The sequence below is a fragment of the Lates calcarifer genome, linkage group LG7_1 (assembly GCF_001640805.2).
Source record: "Lates calcarifer isolate ASB-BC8 linkage group LG7_1, TLL_Latcal_v3, whole genome shotgun sequence".
Lineage (NCBI taxonomy): Eukaryota > Metazoa > Chordata > Actinopteri > Centropomidae > Lates > Lates calcarifer.
The window spans coordinates 3,537,552-3,559,848 of record NC_066839.1 but is presented as its reverse complement, the minus strand read 5'-3'; the positions used below and the strand labels follow the sequence as shown (position 1 = coordinate 3,559,848).

At 39.3% G+C, this 22,297-nt stretch overlaps 2 protein-coding genes across 2 annotated transcripts; one reads left to right on the top strand and one right to left on the bottom strand.

The window, feature by feature from the left end:
* Positions 1-5,903: 5,903 nt before the first annotated feature.
* Positions 5,904-16,129, top strand: plg (plasminogen). Its single transcript, XM_018687309.2, has 19 exons — positions 5,904-6,067; positions 7,889-8,027; positions 8,138-8,244; positions 8,546-8,660; positions 8,744-8,883; positions 9,885-10,005; positions 10,128-10,246; positions 10,543-10,705; positions 10,813-10,937; positions 11,116-11,275; positions 11,766-11,950; positions 12,039-12,187; positions 12,261-12,354; positions 12,561-12,675; positions 12,944-13,018; positions 13,120-13,260; positions 14,273-14,379; positions 15,054-15,199; positions 15,402-16,129. Exons 1-19 carry the CDS (start codon positions 6,019-6,021, stop codon positions 15,561-15,563), a joined length of 2,412 nt encoding a protein of 803 aa, XP_018542825.1. The 5' UTR covers positions 5,904-6,018; the 3' UTR covers positions 15,564-16,129.
* On the bottom strand, positions 15,801-20,841 carry LOC108890447 (solute carrier family 22 member 2). Its single transcript, XM_018687312.2, has 12 exons — positions 20,310-20,841; positions 20,005-20,052; positions 19,755-19,858; positions 19,434-19,588; positions 19,018-19,186; positions 18,357-18,471; positions 18,179-18,279; positions 17,880-18,094; positions 17,270-17,378; positions 17,061-17,173; positions 16,743-16,842; positions 15,801-16,013 (listed from the first exon to the last, which is right to left on the bottom strand). The coding sequence occupies exons 1-12, from the start codon at positions 20,661-20,663 to the stop codon at positions 15,926-15,928; spliced, it is 1,671 nt and encodes a 556-aa protein (XP_018542828.1). The 5' UTR covers positions 20,664-20,841; the 3' UTR covers positions 15,801-15,925.
* Between the last annotated feature and the right edge of the window lie 1,456 nt (positions 20,842-22,297).

Below are 22,297 nucleotides of genomic sequence, written 5' to 3'. Positions count from 1 at the left end.
ACATGAAAAACCAAAGTTACACAGAGCAGCAACAGATGTTTGGGGAGTGGAGAGGAATGAGCATATTCTGAAGTTGTTATTTTAAGGTAAAATAAATTAATAATGTCGCCTTAATTTGGATTCCTCACAACACGAGGACCCCGCTTATTGGTGAATCTTGTCTTCTTAAAGGAGTAGTGTGTAGGATTTAGTGCCATCTAGTGGTGAGAACACAGATTGCAACCAGCTGAATACTTGGCCCCTCACCCCTACATTTCCAAATGTGTGGAGGGTCTATGGTGGCCGTCAGGTGACAAAATGGTGTCAACTACAGCACTGACTAGTCTGTCAAGTGAAGATGTTCGTTTATAGCACTATATTTAAATATTTAACTGTTAGTCTGTAAAACTATAGATAACAGCTGACATGTATTCTCTTTTTTTCTTCCTATTTGTGTTTTTCATCCTTTGTATCCATCAATGTAAAACCCAAAACCCGGTTTGTCTGTTCTGGGCTACTGTAGAAACATGGCGGTGCAACATGGCAGACTCCATGGAAGAGGACCTGCTCCCTGCTCATTTTAAGCAAACGAAAACACAACAGTTATTAGTTTTAGGTGATTATACACTAAATAGAACCACACTTATGCATATTATACTCAATTTCTGCCAAAATATATCCCCATAAATGTTACACAATGGTCTTTTAAACACTGGTGCAGACATTTCTGTTTGGAAATGATGCAATTCCCCAAATTACAAATTAATCCAGATCAGTAAAAGTGTAAGAGTGTAGCAATATAAAGCACTTGATGAACATCAATTTAAACTGATCTACTCCCTTTTGAAAATCCAGGCATTTTTAAGTAAAAATTAAAAATTATAAGCTTTAGTTGGAATTTTATCAAATATAACCAGTTTCTTAAACCACATTAAAGCTGTGGAACAGAAAATATCTCATTTATCTGGCTCTGATGACCTCCAATATGGACAAAGAGGTTTCTGTAACAAGCACTTACCCAAAGAGGAAATATTTTCATTTTCAGTCAAGAGGACTAAGGGGCTGCCACTCTTATCTGACACAATGATGCTAACCTATTTAGCATTTTTATTCATTCATTTCACACTGAAACCGTAAACCAGATGTGGGATGTGCAGGGTTGAAAGCACAGTTTCCCTCTATTTTTCACGTCCATGTGCAACGGTTGTAAAATCCATGGGTGCACAAAGTATAAAATACCTGCACTGTGTGTAGTTTGAGAGGAGTATGTTTAATCACACATCCTTCAAAACCACAGGGGCTGTACAATGGTCCAGTCAAGGGCAAGTCACTTAAGCAATGCTTTAATCAAAGGAAAAATGCACTCAATTTAAGGAACAATATTTTTTTTGAAAGTGTTGCACAGTTTATGACAGTCATCTCTAATATACCATCATTCTGTGTCCGTCTGCCAGGACCTTCTCTTCGATGTGGCTGTAATTGAAAACACACAAAAAGAGGACTCTTTGAAGAAGCAATAAATGAGGCTGTTCTTGACCAGAGTACAAAATGACCATGATATGTTTCCAAAGAAAAACTCAGTAGAGCAGCAGCTAATAATAATGATTATAATTAATTATCACTATTATCATTATTATAGCTTTTATTGGGCTTTTTTCTTACTGTAGCAGAGATCATCACACAACAAAGGCCCTGTTCAGATACACAGATTCAGACCGATTATGACACAGTGTTGTCATGGCCGTCAAATTTGTAGTGTCGGACCCAAACACGAACGTAGGGATCAACCAGTAATGACAAACAGACCTTGTAGTGTGGCATCTACGATACCCCAATGTAAAGTTTAGCATGTCCGATTTTTTAAAAATTTTTTTAATTTCCTTCCAAGTGTGACATCTCCTACGATGTGTTTCTTCACGTTGACCAATAGGATGACAGAACGTTCTATTGCCAACCCGCAAAGACGTGAACAATGATGAGGTTAAACTTGTAGTGTCGCTGGTCTCGCAGCGACAATTTATGTCATTGCGATTGCTAAATCTAACATGGTGACCATCGTGAAAGACAAAAAAATTGTGTATTCTGATATCGACATTAAGAAACCACAAAGACACTTAAGATCCTTTGACTTAGAATAGAAAACGATTTTCATGTTAAATTGCAAATGCGTTTCTTAGTGTTATGCTTGTGTTTGACTTGTAAATTTACAGTTCTATGGGATATCGTCTTATGTTGATGATTAATTTTGCCGTAATAAAATTAGTCGCAAACAAAAAACTACAAGGCTGATATCAATACAACTGTGAACCCTTTATGCCTTCAAAAACTGGGTTTGATTAAATGGAAATCTTAGGAATTATACATTTAAGACAGGAAAAAAAAAACATTCAAAACATCAGCAATATTAACCACAGAGTATTCTATAAGTATCTTACTATAAAATTGTAAACTCGAGTTTAAGTTGAGCTTTTGATCGATCAAAGAGCTTAATGTATCCCGGCGTGAGATGCAGTTGAAAGCTCCAGAAAAAGATAAGTTATCCTTGAGTTTAGAGAACCTGATCAAAGATATGTGTTCCCAAGCTTAGGAAGAAACCTCTGTGTTTATTATAAAGGTAGCTTTCTTTTTTATTTCAATCACACCCTGCTGTGATTTCAGAGGACATTGGGTGGCCTTTACCGAGAAGTTTTTGTCATAATTTCTCTGATCTTTTTTAAAATGTATCAAGCTTTCATTCAGCTTTTAGCTTTTAATAGCCTCTATCCACTTGGTTTCCACAGTGTTTCATCAATATAAATTGATATTCTGTCCTGCCAATAAAACATATTGAAAAAAAGAAAAGAAAAGAAAAAAAGGGGTGGGGGTGGGGTGTTACGTAATTCCACTTGCTCCCATAGAGTAAGGGCTTTACGAACATTTTTCAGTCCTGTAATGAATAACACTAAAGAGTGCAATATTTATATGTGGTCACCAGTTAATCCAAATCTGCCATGATGGAAACTTAATTACACAAACCAACACAGAAGCAACAGAAGAGAAACACAAAACACACTGGAAACACAGATGAAAAAATATTGTGTACAATGGAAATGAATACTTTTTTTCTTTAGTCACACAAAGAAAAATGACATGAAACCCTGAGTGATGCAGCCACAGAAAGCAGCCATTCTTTCCTTTTTAAGGAGAAAGGGACATTTCTAAATTGAGGTCTGACAGTGGGGTATTGATTGAGCGGTGAACCTTGGGACGCCACAGAGCCCACACCTCTCGCGCTCGCCATCCCCATGTGAAGTATTGTTGTGGGTCCCACTTTATGGAGGAGACTGACCTTCAACTTCAGTGATACAATAGGATGCGTTGTTATAGCTGGAAGTAGGAGCTTGGTGAAAAAAAAGGATGATTATTTCTCAAAACATCCATCTGCTTTTGTTTAGAAAAGGAACAAGGGAAAGTGAGGTAAGATTGAAACATTTTATTTAAGCTGAAGGGTCCATTAAAAGTCCATTTGAAGGATTTGTCATTCATTAAATCAGTTGAACCTGAGTTTAAAGACCCTTTTGTACTAAATCTATATCTGTAGACCATTTCAGAAAGTATTCAGACCCTTCACCTTCTCATATTTTGTTATGGTGCAGACTTATGATAAAGTTAAAAAAAAATCTACACACAATCCCCATAATCATATATTTTTACAAATTTTTTAAAAAGAAAAAAATGAATTATCACATTGACATAAGTTTTCGAACCTTTTTAACTTTACCATGACCATTGAAATTTAGCTCAGATGCCTCCCATTTCTCTTGATCATCTTTGAGATGTTTCTGCACCCGTCAGCTTAAAAATATAACAGTTAAATTCATGTATTATGTTTAATTAACCAGAGATTGTGTTGCATATCTCTCTCTCCACTGATTAGTCAGTGATGAATTCAGAAATAAATAAAACCTATGGTGTTCTGTTTCTCAAGTGTGCACTGGTAACCTCCATAAGGTCGGGGAACTTGCAAGAGACAGATAAAGTCAATACCTCCCACTGTTGACTCCGATACTGCACCCGTTTGCCTTCACTTTCTTTTCACATGCAGCAACAATGAGGATTCTTGTATTATCAACCTTTCTCCCATTGTTGACTCAGGTGAAGCTGGAGTGCATCTCCTTAAAGGTTGGTGATCAATAGCACCCTCTGCAGGCCATTAACCAGTACTACATGGACTCTCTGCCCACTGGAACCAATGTGAGAGGAACTGTGGTTAAGTTATTGTTGGTAATATTCTGTTTTTATCACTAACAAATTCACAGAGCAGCTCATTTTAATGTTGTCATTTGTCAATATGGATCTTCATTAATATTTTAGATATTCAAAGTACTTGATACTTGAGTAAATATACTTACAGGAAAAGGGATGCACCTAATAATTGTAATTTTTCAATTGATGAATCTGTTGATTATTCTCCAAATTAATATCTGTTTGCTCTTAAACTATATGTCTGAAATGAGTGAAAAAGGTCCTTCAAAAGTTCCTTAAACCCAAATGTCTCAGATGTATAGTTTTGTTTTACCAATAGTCCAAAACCCAAGAATATCTACTTTAGTGTGATATAAGTCAATGAAATGTGATAGATCCTCACATGTAAGGAGCTGGAGCAAAGTAATGTTTGGCATTTTTATTGGAAAATGACTTGAATTAAATTAATGAAGAGGAGAGGGCAGCGCAAGATAGGGAATAATAGCACTCGTTTAAGTTCCTGTCTGCTCAAAAATGTGTTTATTGTGCTGTTTAATGTGCTTATTAATACTGTTTTTCCAAGTTCATCTGCTGAGGGAGGTGCTGCTGCTTTTTGTTGACTTAAAAGACTATCGTGTTGCAAAGAAGTGAAATTCGGAAACTCAATACATCTCCTGACTTCCTCCTTTGCTCCTGTCGTTATTGATTTGACCAAAAGAGGCCTAACATTAAAATGTTACCATGGGTCGTAACAAGCTGTGGTACAGACGACCTACAGGTTTGTGTTTTATAAGAGGACAGTCTTGCAAATTTGAAACCTCTAGTGCACAAATGCTTGAACTTTTCATTGAAGTAGGTCCAACAACTTGTGTCCAACTGTTAAACTTTACAAAAGAACAATATTTGCATGTTTACATGTTGTAAAACAAGTCTGGATAAGATTGTAAATGCTTGCAAATCTGTGAGCAAATAACATTTCACATAGTGGCTTCTTCAGGCTCCTTCACTGCATAAACAACAGTGGTCCAACAATACTGTCATTAATTGTACTTTTCAGGGAGGGGAAGGAATGTTTATACACAGAAAAAACTATCTCATTATCTTAGTTGAATTGGACTGAAAACTAACCTAAAATAAAAGACAGTAGTTACCCTGTCCTACCATACTGAACAGTCTAAAGTAGGTTGTTTTGTAATCATGTGTTTGCAGTGGAGGACGTGAGCCCCTTTTAGGTGAACATTAACCATAGATATCGATCTCATTTGATCTAGATCACATAGTATTCACCAGAAGAATGAAAATTAGGTCTGTAATATCTATAGACGTTACTGTGCACATTACCAATAATGATGCCCCTCATTATGTGGCTTTTTACTTCTGGTATAACATTTCTGACACTACACAGGACAGACAGATGTACTGAAGATGGATATACAAAGAACTGGCATTGATAAGAAAACACAAAAGGTCACATGATATCAAAAAAGGGTCAGAGTGCAGCTCTAGGCTCCTAAATCTACTGTAAAAAAGCAACAGAACAGCTCAAAAAACATCTCAGCAATGATAATACTTGATATGATGTAAAAGGAAGGGTGACACGCTATGATATTGCGATGAAATACTCTATGTCCCAGAATCTCCCATAAACAAGGATTTTGACCTGTTGCTCTTTTGCCGTCCTTGTCCAGATAATGATTGACTAATGATTGAGCTGTCCTATTTGTCTTCCCAGTGCACCCAAAGGAGCCCAATAATATAACAGGAGGTACCTCAGTGACTTAGCTGACTATGAGCTGCTAGTATAGGGGCCTCAACATGGACCTGTACAAAGCAGCTTTCCTCCTGGGGGCCCTGATCTGCACTGGTAAGACATAACAGCATCTTGATATCATTGAATGATAATTATGAACAGATGCATAATGATTTAATTGCTAAAAAATAAGTAAATATGACAGTGATTCGCTTCACTGTGAAAATTTCTCTTCAGAGCAACTCTGTCTGAATATCCTAAAAACTGATTTTGTTATTGTTACTATTGAAACACAGCTTGAAGAAAGACATAGAAATGTTTTCATTACTTGAATATTAACGTATGGTGTACCTCAGGGTTCAATCTTGGAGCCTGCAATATTATTTTTGTGTTGTCTCTGTGCCTCCTCTCAACTCTACAATAAGAATGAGATTATTATTACTTGATATATAATTTTGCCTACTTAGAAAGCTGAATAGCAGTGGCCTGGCATGTCTAATCCTCTGTCTTGGATGGCAAAAATCTTTATAAAAGCAAGTCCAACAGTGGGCCTGATTTAAAATCTTAAGAAGTTTGTGAAATGTGCAGAAGACCTAGAGTTATTTGAGAAGATGGATACCTCTTTCATGTCTGAAGCTACAGATGGGCAATGGTTAGCTTAGCTTAGCATGAAGAATGAGATCAATCAAACCATAGATGTGAGTAGTGCCCTTTTACGATATTTTACGACAGGCAATTTGAATTTACCATGGCATACTTGGGAAATTAAATGAAATATCCTAAAACTCCAGACTGTGAAAAGGTGGTCATCACTTTTAAATAATCCAGTACAGTCAACAAAAGATTGTTTTACTGGCTAAACTCTTGCATTTGCTCATTCATGGGAACTCTACTTTGCTTTTTTGTGACTTTTGCTGACTTGTGAAATACAGTTGAAACCGGAAGTAGCTGGCCAAGATGGCGGACCTTTTGTGCTGTAAATCTTTTACGCTCTTACATGCAAGATTCGCATCTAGTGTGGTGAGAAGAAATCTTTAGATAGAGACAGACTAACTGTTTCATCCTCCTAACAAGACAGCACATAAGTGGATTTCTCAAAACGTCAAAATACTTTAAGCATTTTTGCTTGAACTTCCAATCTTCTCCTTCAGTCCTACACAATCTTTTTCCCTTCTTCTGTTCTGGTTTGAACAGTCATAGGATGAAAAATGTTTCACTGAATCCTCTAACACACTTCAAAGTCCATGACCCGCAGACTGATGCACCTCAGAGCACAGACTTATCCCAGAGACCTAATCTAAATATCTATGATTCACCTGTGAGTCGACAGTTCAGGGTTGCAAACCGCCCCACTTCCAAGTACACTATTTCATCACTGTTAAAAATTAGGTAGCACAGTTCTTCACTGTTGCTCAATTCCTGTCATTATTCAATACTCATCTAATAGTTAGAGAATTATCAGAGCAACATTTTGTGATTTTAGAGTGTAATTTTAAAATCACAAAGACTATGAAACAGTAATATATCATAATCAGTATTTATTACATTTTAAAATTACAGAAGAAAAATCGGTAACATTTTATTATCTCTTTTCCATATACTTCCTTGAAAGTACACATGTTAAATATAAACATGTGTTTATGTGCATGTATTATACAGTGTTTGTGGGTAAAAGCATAGTTTTTCTTTAATTTTAAAATGTTTAATGTCCTGTCAATTGTTTTTGTTCTCTATTCTGTCAAAACTCAAAAAAAGGATCATTTTCTTTTTCGTTACTTATTTTATACTTTCATGAGAAAGATCACAGCTTGAAACTTTTCTTGTGTTCACAGAAACCTGAAATCAGGCTTGAGTTTGCATGATACTCATTCATGCAGCAATAATTTATGTACTGCATATTTGACAATGAAATTATATTTTTGTCTCTGATTCTAGTGAGTGGCACAGATGATGTGGACGGCTACGCCAAAACTGAGGGGGCGTGGATCCTCTCGCTGCACAAGCGACAATATTCAACGAACACGGTGGCCGAATGTGCCATCAAATGTAACACTGAAAGTACCTTCACATGCAAGCAAGTTCACACTTTTAAAATTCAAAAATTACGTGTACACTGGCATCACAATTTAACTTTTACATTTAAGGCTCAGCATCTAAATCTGGGCTGTGTTTTTCTTTTCGCAGGTCATTCATGTATATTGAAAAAGATCAGGAGTGTTGGGTGGCAGAAGCAAACTCTAAAACAGAGCCAATCCTGCGCAGAACCAGTGTAGCTTTTTATGAAAAAAAAGGTTGGTCCATTTGACTGTGACACCTATCAAAAGGCCTGCCCTGGTTTAGATTTACATGATACTTTTTTGTTTTCATTACACTGTAGTTAATGTTTAGCCTGTGTTGCTTGATCAGTGTTTGGACTGTGTCTGCAAACACAGTACAGAGGGACTACAAATTAAACACCACTGTCTCAGATTTTGGGGGTGAAACAACACTTCAGAGGAATCAGATCAATGATTCACTCAGGGGATTATCTGATAAATTTGATTATCAGACAGTTACATTATTGTGTATGCTTGATTTTTTTGTCTTGTCTAGAATACCTCTTGGAGTGTGTGAATGGAACGGGAACAAGTTACAGAGGAACAAAATCCAAAACAAAATCAGGAAAGACCTGTCAGAGATGGGATGCAAAATACCCACACAGGCCAAAGTAAGTCTTCACCTCTTATCTATTTTACATCACATCCTTTTATAGCTTTTCATATACTTTTTCGTCATTGTGTCTGCCTGCAGTATAACACCACTGACCAACCCCCGAGCAGATCTGGACTCTAACTTCTGCAGAAACCCTGATGGAGACAGTGGGGGACCCTGGTGTTACACCACCGACCCCAACACCCGCTGGGAGCACTGTAACGTACCCAGCTGCACTGGTAACATTCATTTAGTAATAATTCTAGAGCTCGTATAAAAAATATTTCAAGTTAGTTTACTCCCTGTTCTTGTGTTATATAGCTTCCTTTAAAGTTTTCAATCTCGGGATGATGAAAGTTTGAATGTGCTCCAAAGATTCTTCTATTCTATTCTATTTTTTTCCCGAAAGTCCTGAGATTTTGAGGGACTTCTGGGTGAAAACCTGCTGCTGTAAAACCCTCGAAAATCCAAGACTAGTCAAAGCCCTGTACAGTAAATAGTCAAGTTCTTTGTAAAGCTTCCAAGCAGTGTTAAACCTTTGCTAATACTGTGTCAGAAGGTATTGTTTAAAACTCATTGGTAAATTTTGTAAGGATGTAGATTATGGTGTTATGTTATGTGATATTGTATTTTATTGCACTGTGTTTCTGTCCACTTGTTGTCTGACATCACTGCTGATGAAAATACCATTTCTGGGTCCAACTTCTTCAAGGCTCTCCTGTTTTCAAGATGCATGTCATTCTACTACTTTCCTTGTGACAAGAAAGAGAAGAGATTTTTAAATGAAGAAAAGCTCTTGCTATGCGCCCACATCGTTGTGTTTTGGTTGTCAGTCCTTTTCTGTGCTGTCCAGCTAAGGTGAATAAAGCTGGCCTTAGCTAGCTATCTTCACCAAGCTAAGGTGAAGATGGATGGCCTTAGCTAGCTTTGCTATTTTTTGGCAGCACAGAAAAGGACTGACAACAACAACACGAAAATGTGCTCACAGCAAGAAACACCTGAAAACTCAAAGCTTATATTAGGTACCGCTTCTACTAGTGGGTACTAACGTTAGCTAAGGTTAGCTAGCTGGATTAATTTGTCCTCTGGCAGGAGGTGGAAACAGAAATGGACCCTGCCTGCTTTATGCCTACACACCAGATATCCTAGTTATACAAATACCTCCATGCACAAATGATGCCCAGGCAGACTTCTTACAAAGCAGATGACAGTGTGACGTCTGTACTGGCTTTCTTTACAGTGGAGTGTATACACTGCAGTGGTGAAAACTACAGAGGAAAAATCTCCACCACTGAAAACGGCTTCACCTGCCAACGCTGGGACTCCCAGGAACCTCACAACCACGGCTACATCCCCACAGCGTACGACTACATAATCATAATACACTTGAATTCATAATGGAACTTCAAACAGGATTGCATGAGATTTAATGTGTTTAACAGATTTTCTACAAGCTAAAAGAATTTTTTAATGCTTTTTCTAGTCTCCCAGAGAAGTATCTTGAGGAGAACTACTGCAGAAACCCTGATGGAGACCCTCGACCTTGGTGCTTCACCACCAGCAAAACCAAACGATGGGACTTCTGCTCCATTCCTCGATGCAGTAAGTCCTGTTACTTTAATAGCCTGATTTCTGTCCAACTACAGTGGAGTGAGGACTAGAATCAGAGTTTTATTTAATGTTAAAAAACTAGGTATGAACAGAACTGTGGATTTGGAGAATCGTTACACCCCCTCCTGAAAATACAAACATTTAGAACGCAGGCCCTAATTTGAAGGCAAAACCCAAGTGGATCCATCCACAGAAACATGATATAGAAGCTAATGTCTGCCCCTTGTGATATAAGGTCCTCACTGTGACTTCTACAACCAGCCCATCATTTCGTCCTCTGTCCTCAGCCTCTGAGCCTCCCACCATCGTCCCAGAGCTGACCTGTGCCAGTGGTGAAGGCGGATCGTACCGAGGCACGATTTCTGTGACAGAGTCGGGCAAAACCTGCCAGGTCTGGTCGGCTCAGACGCCACACAAACACAACCGCACCCCGGTCAACTACCCCTGCAAGTAAGAGCTCCTGTACCACAAACCAGAAATATAAACCCGTGCAAATACAGCAAGTTGGCATTTTATCTCTGTGTGTGTTCTTCATTATCTCTGTTTCTGTTTGTCAGAGGCCTAGATAGCAACTACTGTCGTAACCCCGACAATGAGAGGAAGCCCTGGTGCTACACCACTGACTCTGCAACTCGCTGGGAGTACTGCAACGTGCCGAGCTGTGGGGACGCACCCAGACCAGGTAAACGGTGGTCAATGATGTAGACTTTAAAAACAGCTGCACTTAATTCAGACAGTTTAGAAAAATTGAGCAAAATGTTACAGTTGTAAGGTGAGATGATTGATATTGTGTTTTCTGATTTGTTCATTCACTTTAAAGACATAACAAATTGATAAATTAACTTTATCTTTTGCTGCAGATGACCCAGTGATCCCACCTGAGGAGGATGACTGTTACGAGGGGAATGGGGCGAGTTACCGTGGCATAACATCGGAGACGATCAGTGGAAAGAAATGTCAAATCTGGACCTCCATGACTCCTCACAGGCATTCAAAAACTCCTCAGAACTTCCCTAATGCGTGAGCATCAATCAGTGTTTTATTAACTGTCCTGGTTTAAGTGGTGTTTCGGGTTGATGCTGGAATTTTGTTTATCTTTAACAACAGACAAGTTTGTGATTCTGCCCACATGAGCAGGTTTGAACGTCCTCCACAAAGAAAACAAATTTTTAACATTAATTTGGACTGGTGTTATCACCTAAGAAGCAAGACTTGCTAAAGATGTCCACTGGGGGCCAACTATAAGATAACTTCAAGAGATTTTGAGCCCTTCATGCACACTTTGAATAAGTCTGAATTTTTGCTGATTTTGTCTGAGGGAATTACCCACAATTCATAGCATTGTGACGTTAACCAAGTATGGAAGGAGCAACCAACCCTAATATCATCCATCTGACTCTGGCAATTTGCCCCAGGCTTTAGGGGGGACTCTGGGATTATGGCATTCAACTAAGATACAAAGGTTACTGGTACCTGCTGTACTGACAATCCAGATCTCCTCCTTCAACAGGGACCTCAGGAGGAATCTGTGCAGGAACCCCGACGGAGACCGAGCTCCCTGGTGTTACACCACAGACCCACAGGTCCGCTGGGAGTACTGCAACTTGGAGAAATGCTCCTCCAGTGCTCCAGAATCTACCAACCCCCCTCCACCCTCGGCCCCTTCCACCCCCACCCAGACCCCACCAGAGAGGGGTCAGTTTAAACTTTATAAATAATGTTTTTGTCAGAGTTTTTCAGGTTTAAATTCTTTACTGGTTTCTTGTTTGTGTTGCTATGTTAGACTGTAAGATTGGAAATGGACTTTCATACCGGGGTCCGACTTCCATCACTGTTTTGGGTGTGACCTGCCAGGCCTGGAGTGCTCAGAGTCCTCACCAACACAACAGCTTCACCCCACAATCTCACCCTGACAAGGGCCTGGAGGGCAATGTAAGTATGTTCCTGTAAATAATAAATAATGCTTAGTGCTGGTATCCTCATTGATTCTCTATTTGTATATCAGAGTTGCAGAAACCCAGATAATGATGTTAATGGACCGTGGTGCTACACTACTGACAGCAGCAAGAAATGGGACTACTGTCAGATCCCTGACTGTGGTACGTGAACAGTATTTATGTGTAGCTCATTACAGTTTCTTATTTAACTTTTTAACCTCGCTAACTGCATGTCTCTTGAACAGTTTGTGAAAAATATCAATAACTGTTGCCTAACCTAGTCTTGTTAACTGATACCAGTTTGAACAAATTCAGTGTTTTTTGTTTCACTTGTCATGTGAGAATTGATGGCTGAACTTTCTTTGTAGCTGGACTGGATTGTGGGACACCTGTTAACAAACCGAAGCGTTGTTTTGGACGTATCGTTGGAGGCTGCCTGTCTAAACCTCACTCGTGGCCTTGGCAAATCAGCCTCCGGACCACGTGAGTACAACAATAAACATGAGACTTGATACATTTCCAAAATACAATATAAAGGTTAAAGTGATAAGAGTTTTGAAACACTTGAAAAACCCTACAGAATCCTTCTCTGGATGAAAAAGATTTGTTTTTATCTGTTCCCAAAGTTGCCTCTGTTGAATAATCAAAACAAAAATTACTTCATCACTTAAAAAGGTCATATTGCCTCAGCTGGAGTGTTTATTCTGTCCCTACTTGAGCTCTTAAACTCTTAAATGTCTCTTTCTATCAGTGGGGAAGTCCATTTCTGTGGAGGAACTCTGATTCATCCTCAGTGGGTCCTCACTGCTGCTCACTGTCTGGAGAGGTCAGAGAGGCTATTACAAAAAACACCCAAAGACCAAACCCTGTAATAACAAAACCAACCAGATAACTAGTGTGTATGTTTATAAACTTTATGTACCACAGGTCCAAGAGGCCTTCGGCCTACCTGGTTTTCCTGGGTACCCACACAGAGAGAGCCAACGAGTCGTCAAAACAGCGGAGGAGGCTGGAGAAACTGGTGTTGGGACCCAACGGAGCTGACATTGCTCTGCTCAAACTGGAGACGTGAGTACTGGACCAATCATCCCACCACCGCTACTAATACAAGTCCAAATACTGCTGGTACAACTATCCCTCCTTTTATTGCTTCTGCAGATAAAACACTAATGCTTCAATTGTACTAGTTCGGCCTGAAACTATGGAACGTTCACTAATTCTCTCCACACGATCAGCGATTGTCCAATCAAAGCTTTAGCAACTGTTATTAGGTCAGTCAAGCTTTGGATGCAGTGAATATGAATCTGTGGTAAGGCTGCATGATTCCGGATAAAATGAGAATCACAATTTGTACTGCTTAGAATTAAGTTCACAATTCTCTCTCATGATTTTTTTTTGTATGTTTACTGATGACTCCTGGCCTTTATGACTTCGTTTGTGGTGACATTTGAGGTGATTGCTATAAATTTGTGGTGTTAGCCATCAGTGCTGTTACTAGGGCAAAACACTGTTTGCAATGTATGTGATTTTTATTTGTGTCATTTTGTCTGAAACCAAAAAAACTTCCACACCACAGAATGTGAATCATTTTTCAGTGCTGGCACAGTAGGGGTGGTTAGACCCCTCATCTTGTTTTTGCCACCATCAATGGGGTTTTCCTCTGGATTCAATTTGCAATTCACACTGTCATTAGCCAGTATCACTCACTTGCTCTTGCTGGGTTTATTTTTGTTTCCGCTGCTCTGAATCATGTGGTGTTAAGGGAGAAGAAAGGAACTTTTGTTGCAGCAGAATTGTCATCATTTGGAAATGAGATCACATAGAGCTATAAATCGAGATTGCAATTTTAATACCATTAATTGTGCAGCTGTTAAGTAAGCTTAAGTAAGCTTAAGTAAGTTTGTTAAGAAACCTTTTCAGACTTCATTTACATGCTTTTATGTCTCTGTAAATTAAACATCTTTGAGGACTTAAATGTACTCTCATTGGTCTTTATGTTTGATGATTTACAGATTAAATTATTAATAGCACCCCTGCTACTACCTCTGAAACTGATGTTCCTGTGTTTGTGTGTTTGTAGCCCTGCACTAATAAATGACAAAGTCCTGCCAGTGTGTCTGCCAGAGAAGGACTATATTGTTCCTAGTGGAACTGAGTGTTACGTTACCGGATGGGGTGAAACTCAAGGTACAGTATGTGTTTATGTTTCTGCTCTTGTGCTACTATCTTTATAGGCACCAATTAGAGTTTTGACTGTGACATTTAAGAGGCTAGGAGAAGCCTTATGTTAATAAGGTAAAACTGAAGCTTCCATATTTACAGTTTAATGAATTTTATTATTGAAGTCTGACAGTTCACTCTACCAATATTTTAAGGTAACAACTGGTATCAGACCTTTTTCTTCTGATTCTGTAGTGGACTATGATGTGTGAGACGTGATGAAAAACAGGAATTATTAATTGTTTAATTTAAATACTCAGTAGTGATCCCATTTAAAACAAAATTAACATATTTTATCACATTTGTTGATATGTAAATTGAAGACACACGGAATATTCTGGAACTCAGGAGCATGTTTAAGAGATTTAACACCAAGCTGTGTGGTTTAACAAGCAGGGAGTTTGCCTTTTAACTTAGATATTTAGAAGTTAAATATCTTTAAGTATAATAAGGATACTTGATAGACAATAGGATTTAATACAGTGTAGACCATAAAAAACATAAATTTTCCTGTAAAATAACCCAACGGAAAAGTTTCCAAACCTTAACAAAAACACCTCAAAATTCCTACTTGAGGGGAATCTTGTAAAGATGATGATCATGATCATATGTGAATACTGATTCAGAAAGGTGTGTTGCAGGTACGGGAGGTGATGGCACCCTGAAGGAAGCCGGTTTCCCTGTGATTGAGAACAAGATCTGTAACCGTCCATCCTATCTGAACGGCAGAGTCAAAGATCACGAGATGTGCGCCGGAAACATCGAGGGAGGAACAGACAGCTGCCAGGTACGGAATAAACTGAAAATCTAATTTTACAGCATTTTTACAGTCTTATCACCTCCAAATATTATATTATCTACATTCAAAGAGCTAAAACAGTTGTTGTTGTTTGGCTAGTTTAACTGGAAACCATCTAAATCTGTGAAACAAGCTGGAAAGTGCATTCTGCTACAGTACATGTGTTTGTGTTTTTTATATCCCCCTGCAGGGTGACAGCGGCGGTCCTCTGGTGTGTAATGCTCAGAACAGGTTTGTCCTGCAGGGCGTCACATCCTGGGGTTTGGGATGTGCCAATGCCATGAAACCTGGCGTCTACGCTCGAGTCTCTAAGTTTATTGACTGGATTGACAGAACCATCAAAGCCAATTAAAAACTATCTGACGGCTTCAAACGTGACACAGGAAGTGGTTTGTTTTGCTTTTTGAGGGTATTTTTGACATGTGTGCTGCTCTGCTCCTGATGTGACTAACTATGTTTGTTGTCTGGGTATTATCTGATGTTACCAGTGTTTAATAAGAACACAACAAGCAGAGCATGTTCCTGGTTTTAGGGATGTAAAGGTGCGTTTTCTGTAGGAGCTGAAAAATAAAACTTGATACAAAGGAAATAAGGACGTCATGCTTTATAGAAAATGTATAAAAAACCTACTTCAATTGTTTTGTTTTCAGCAGATGTCAACATATTGTTTCACAGGTAAAACCCAGGTACGCACATGAATCCACACGACGACAGTCACACACTTGTTGTTTCCTTGTTGCTTGTCACGTCTGATTTTAAAAGTTTCGACATCTGTTGGGTCTCCAGTGGATTCTCCTTTTTCCTGGGAGCAAAAACAAACATATTCTGTTAATAGCATATAGAATACTCCTCCTGAATTAATTCCTACAGATTTCATTACTGATTAAAATTTGAGTCAATAAATCATTAAAAATGTCTCACATGTAGATGGTCTTTCTGACACTTTTAACTCCTTAGCAAACAAATTAACTGACATGCAATGTGTAATTACACTCCAAAATTAGGCAACAATTATATTATTGAATGACACTTAGAATTTATTGCTATAATATGTTTTGCCAGTGGTGGAAAGTAACTTACACTTACATCTAGAAAATAGGATTTTGAATTACATACTCTATAACTCTATTTTCTGTTCATCTATTCTACTCTAACTTCAGAGAGAAATTTGTCCTGCTTCACATCAAAACATTTAACTGTTGACTTACAAAAAATATAATCAGCTTAGGTAAGACTATATAACACACTGGCCAAAATCCATTAATACAATACAAATAATAATCTAACTCTCTCAAAAGCACGTAGTATTTTTACTTTTGATACTTGACGTAGGTAAATTTTGGTGACAGTACACCCAACAATACTTTTATTCTAATAACATTTTTAATGCAAGACTTTTACTTGTATTGAAGTATTTTTAGACTGTGGTTTTGCTACTTTTGCTTAAATAAAAGATCTGCTTACTTTGTCCAACACTGATGAGGAATAATGAGAATAAATGATACTGTGTGATAAATTTCAAATATCTTGCCTGTTAGGAAACTCAACATCGTCAATCGTTTCAGGGAGAGGAACTCCTCTGGTTTCAGGCAGCAGCAGGACCAAACCTCCAGCTATGAACGCTACCACTCCTGTATGAAATATAATGGATAGATTTAAAACACATTTTACTTAAAGCTTCACAGATCAGTAAAAAAGAAACCCAATTTATATCATTATGTGGTGATGCAGCAGTTAAGAGTCTCCCATCTACACTTTTTTCCCAAAGCACTTAAATCTTAGTGGTTATTGTTTTTGTTTTTGGAAATCTTCAAATCCAAAAGTATTTCTTAAAACAGCAGCAACGGACCGAAGATGATTAATGGCAGCTCCAGCCAGATGGCGGCCAGTCTGTAGAGAAGGAACGGAGAGACCATGCCTCCAATATCACACAGAGTGGAGCAAACCGACACGCCCAGGTTCCTGTAACCGGTTAAAAAATGTCAATAAAAATTTGCAATGAACTGTGTATTTAAAGCTACTATATAATGAGAGTTGAGATGATGGATCCGACCTCACCTGACAAACGTTGGGTAGAGCTCAGTGTTCACAAATACCACCATCTCAAAGGCCATGGTGATACCCAGCCGACCGATGCAGGCCACCACCGTCTTAAACCAGAACATACCTGAGGCACAAAGACAGATACATTTAGAAAATCAAGACTTTCAGTTCATGAAATTATTGGGTTTACAAAGACAGTTTGGGATGTAATAATAATTTGTTGATCTTTATAAGTGGAATTATTTTCAATTATTTGCGAGAAGGTACCAGAATTGGATGCGTTTCCTGGAAAAATACCAGGAAATACTCTGTCTGGAAAGTTCTTGTCAACTTCTGCGCTTCCTCTGATTGGCTTACCCTGATATTCTTACCCTAACCTGATCCAGTCATCACTTCCCATGCCTAAATCAATCCAACCCAACCTAACTGAAGAAGGCAATGAGCACTACCCAGACATAGACAGACCAAAGGTGGGTCTTCGCCTACCTTGGCTGGGAAATTTGGGCATGACAACAAAAAGAGTGGTTCTTATGTTATTTCCAAAAACAGTTTCCATAAGCGAATAATAATAATAAGCAAATAAAAGACAGAGTAAAACAATCTAAGACTGGGACGTTGTACTCACTGTCAGGGATGAAGGCACTGATGATGCAGGAGGCTCCAGCAATGATATTGGCGAAGGCAAAGGGAAGACGTCGGCCAATTCGTTCGATGGTGAAGAGGATGAGGAAGGCAGCGGGGAACTCCACCAGGCCGGAGATAAGGAAGTCGATGTAGACGTTTCCTCTCGCTATCCCCACCCGCATGATGAGGCCCTGATAAACCACCGCACTGGTGAACCTACAGAAGCAGAACAAGACTCGGTATCTCTTACGTTTACACTTCAGTTTGACCTATGAGTTGGTCATCTTTAGTGAGTCTCACCAGTTGAACATGAGGATGAAAGTGTGTTTCCTCATATTTGGAGTTCGGATCAGGTCCAGCAAAGAGGCAGAGGAGGAGTCACCCACATCCTCAGTCAGCGTCTGAAACAAGAAACCAAGAGATCAAAGTTGGGGGTTGTGACAGTACCTTTGTGAAGTAAACTACTGAATCGATCTACCTCAAAGTTCTTGGTGAGTTTTCTCTTGTTCTCCTTGGCCATAGCTTCAGTGATTTCCAGAGCTTTGGACGAATTGTTCTGGGAGATGAGCCATCGTGGAGATTCTGGGATCAACCTGAAAAAGACAAAACAGCCAGATGTCCATAGAGATTCTCAATCAACGAGATCATGGTTATCCAAGAGAAGCTGAATCAAGGGCAACTGGACTTGGTGGGGGGACTGCAACAGCTGTGGTTACAACAAGCCAGGAGCACTAACTTACTTAACGGCCTGTAGAATGACCCCACAGATGTCAGAAATGTGGGTCTCCCCACCAGTTTATTTGTTGTCGCTCCACTGTAGAAAGGTGTGCCAATCGCAAGATCCCAAATTCATACAGTGGCGTCGCTCTTTGCATTATGCCTTCTATTTCTGATATTTTGGACCCAAGCACAAATCAAAGAAAAAACTGGACTTTGGGGTCCAGTGTACTTGGATCCGTCCTCAATCTCTGATGTTAAAGCCCCTCTAACCTCTGATGATGAAGGTACTCTATGCCATCAACTTATTTATTAATGAGCAGTAATCCATGTCAAATGCCCATGGCAGCCAAAGAAACCTCTTACATTGGAGGGTACATCTAAACATACAAAACCAAATCCAAGAATATGAAGTTTCTCACCAGTAGTAGGACAGGAAGAGGAAGTAGGGTGCAGCAATGACAACCTGCAGCCAGCGCCAGTCAGTGATGTAGTAGGCGAGCAGAGGGAGGATGAGGACGCCAACACTGAAGATCATCTGGAACAATATGCCCACTGTTCGTCTATACTCCACACCAACAATCTCTGTCACTGAGAAAACCACCAGGAACATATTTTAACCAAGTGTATTTCTTTAGAACCAAATGAACAAAGTGGGCAAAGACCTCTGGGAAAGGGGCAAAAAGAAACTGCAAGTCAGTTTCACAACTTGTACATGGTGGATTATTTTGAAGACCCAACTATCTTCCTGCAGGATAACTATACAGACTAAACAGTCTGTATATGATAATTTGTGTCATTTAGCTTGGTAGTTACTGAATATTTAAGTCAGCTTTACGCAGCACATAGCAGGTCATCCATCCCCCTTTGACTGCGAAGCCAAAGATGGCCCTGAACACCAGGATAGCAATGTAGTTTGGAATCACTGCCAACACAATCCCTGAGATCGCATTCATTATGTTGGACATCAGGAAACTGATCTTCCTGCCAAACCTGCAGACGGAAGCAAAACATGCATGGAGATGGGGATTCTTTTAAAAATGAGAGAGGAATGAAAGTGAGTTTAGATCTTATATTGTATTTTTAGCCAACATACTTTAAGCTGTTGGACCATCTGATAAGCTAGATGTAACTGGTTAAAACCAGTGTAAGACCTCACCTGTCAGCGAAGTATCCAAAAGCAAAGCTGCCAACGAGGAAGCCCACATTGAGAGTGCACTGGTACATGTCCACCAACCATCCATCTGAACACACCAGGTCAAACTGAGACCAGGAAAGGGAAGAAGGTTACATGTCTTACTGCATATCTTCATGTTTGTACAGAAAAATATTAAATTACTGCTGGAAATATTTAGTGGACTGTGTTGTTTCAGTTTTGAAGAACAAATGCATCAAATTTTTCTTCTCACCTCTGTGACAAAGGACTTCCTCCCTTCATAGTCATACTCCCAGGCATCCTGAGAGACAAAAACAAAACATTGCCTTTAATACAGATGGTAACAGTACTCTCACTCTAACATTTGCTCAAAAAACACATCATAGAACATAGAACCTTTGCACAATACTTTATATGGTATTTCAATCTGTCCTTTGCTTCACATTAAGACTTAAAGTAATTGTTGAACCAAAAAATCAACCCAGTCACCTGGAAACTTTGAACTAAATTCTACTGCAGACCAAATAATCAAACAGCAACTAACAAACACGATCTCACCTTGCATGAAGAGACTGGGGCTCCACTGAGGTTCAGTTCTTGTGTGTCACAGGTAAGTCCTGTGCTGTTCCAGTCCACCTCATACTGCTCACAGCTGCTTGGCTGCAGGACTCCAGAGCTGTTGACCAGAGGCACCGTCAGCCTGCGACTATCTGCCAGGCTCCAACTGCACGCCTCCCTCCTCTGCACCACCACAGAATCCCGACACCAGTGATCTGGTGTGAACCCTTGGAAGACGATGCCAACATACACGCCTGAAAAGGGCAACGAGAGTAGACAGAGGAGGGCGAAGATACGCCTCTGACAGCGACCAAAACTCCCAACCTCCTCCAGAAGGTCATCAAAGGTCGTCATTACTACTGTGACTCAAATTTGTTGGGTTTCTAAAATCTGAAGTTTTGTTTTGCTCAGTACATCATAGCCTAAAGGGAAATGCCAGTGGTCTGCTTCAGAGACGTTGCCAGACTTCACACTCCACCTTACTAACAAGGCTGATCTCTGAGCTTAAGTCCAAAAAACAGCTAAAACTGCTATGGAAGCAACATGTTACTGTTTGATGGAGTTAAACTGTTACACAATAACTGAATGAACCTGAGCTGAGCACAAGCCAAAACAAATTCTTTAAGTATGCATAAAGTGTGCTACTAGGGTTACACAACATAATGTATTCATGATCACGGTGTCACAGAGAAAAGATGTTTTTTAAAGATGAAAAGTTAAATGTCACACAGTGAACTAACACAGTTAGTTAATAAATTGAGTCTATATGTCGACTATCATAATCCTTATAACCTCAGTTAATGTGTTCCCACAGGTCAGATGATCAAGGTCAGAAAATGCTGCAATCCCTATGGTTGTACATTAGCATCAGTGATGGTTGCGTCCACAAGTATACCATTATCTAAGCTCTAGTTCCCTCAAACAATAACCAACACAACATAAAACAATGTAAATAAATCAACTATAAAGGAGAAAATATAGAAGTGAGTGGGCAAAGTTGCACCTTGCAAAGCACACAGCTGTCAAGTTAGTTTCAACATTCACCATAAAATATTCATATAAAACAGAATATGCACTATACTCCAATAGAACGATGTATGCTTTATTAGTCCAGTGTAGCATTAATTCGGCATTACTGAAAACTGTCTTCTACTGAAGTAATACTTTAGCCAACACTGGGTGAAACTAAGGAGGATCCAACCTAAATTTAATGTAATCGTCACAAGTATGGTGTTATATAAGTTATAGTTCTCTCAAATATTTAAACACATCAAATATCAAAGAGAAAACATGGCTACAAGAGAGTGAACTAAGCAGCACCCTGCAAAACACTTACTCCTTAGCCAGCATTAGCTAAACTCCCAACACTGCAAAGATAAAAACAGTAACTTCTCGTTAGGAAGTACCCTATGGAAACCGTTAGCGACACGAAAAACGTTACCTTTAACGCAGAGGTCATTCCCCACAGGAGCATTAGGCCTTTTTGACGGCACTTTCCGGTCATGTTTCCCTCTGTATTACGCGTCATGACGCTTCCGGTGATAGTGAGAGCTCTTCCCGCCTAAACAATCACTTCCCTGTCCACCTGCTGTATTTCGCGTGTTTTCGAGATCGACTTCGCCCGTCGCAGTGACTGCTTGGTGGAGTATAAACCGACTGCTGTCAAGTACAGGCGCTTTCTGTAGCGCGTTGGTGCCATTTCTTTTTTTAAAAAAGCAAATACATTCTAAGAAGTTCTTGGATCGCACTATACGTCATGCGTGTTGATGAAGCCTTAAGCCAATCAGGACAAAGTGAATCGTCACAGAGATGGTTCCCGCTCCTGGAGAAAATTTCAGTGTCGGGTTGTAGTATGTTCGAATGTGTTTTTGATGATATTCTCTCTTTTTTCGATTTGATTCCATCTGCTTCTTTTTTTTAAATCAAAACAATGTGAGTTTGTTTTATTGTTCTGTAAATAGATCACGACTGAAAATATCTTCTAAATG

Bases quoted from the DNA above. Each gene is read 5' to 3' on its own strand.
- plg (XM_018687309.2), top strand. From the start codon at position 6,019: ATGGACCTGTACAAAGCAGCTTTCCTCCTGGGGGCCCTGATCTGCACT. The intron at 13,261-14,272 runs GTGAGTACTGGA...GTGTGTTTGTAG, and splicing joins GCTCTGCTCAAACTGGAGAC to CCCTGCACTAATAAATGACA. The intron at 14,380-15,053 runs GTACAGTATGTG...GGTGTGTTGCAG, and splicing joins CGGATGGGGTGAAACTCAAG to GTACGGGAGGTGATGGCACC.
- LOC108890447 (XM_018687312.2), bottom strand. From the start codon at position 20,663: ATGACGACCTTTGATGACCTTCTGGAGGAGGTTGGGAGTTTTGGTCGC. The intron at 18,472-19,017 runs GTGAGAAACTTC...TGTCTTTTTCAG, and splicing joins CTCTTCCTGTCCTACTACTG to GTTGATCCCAGAATCTCCAC. The intron at 18,280-18,356 runs GTAGATCGATTC...TTCTTGTTTCAG, and splicing joins AACTCACCAAGAACTTTGAG to ACGCTGACTGAGGATGTGGG.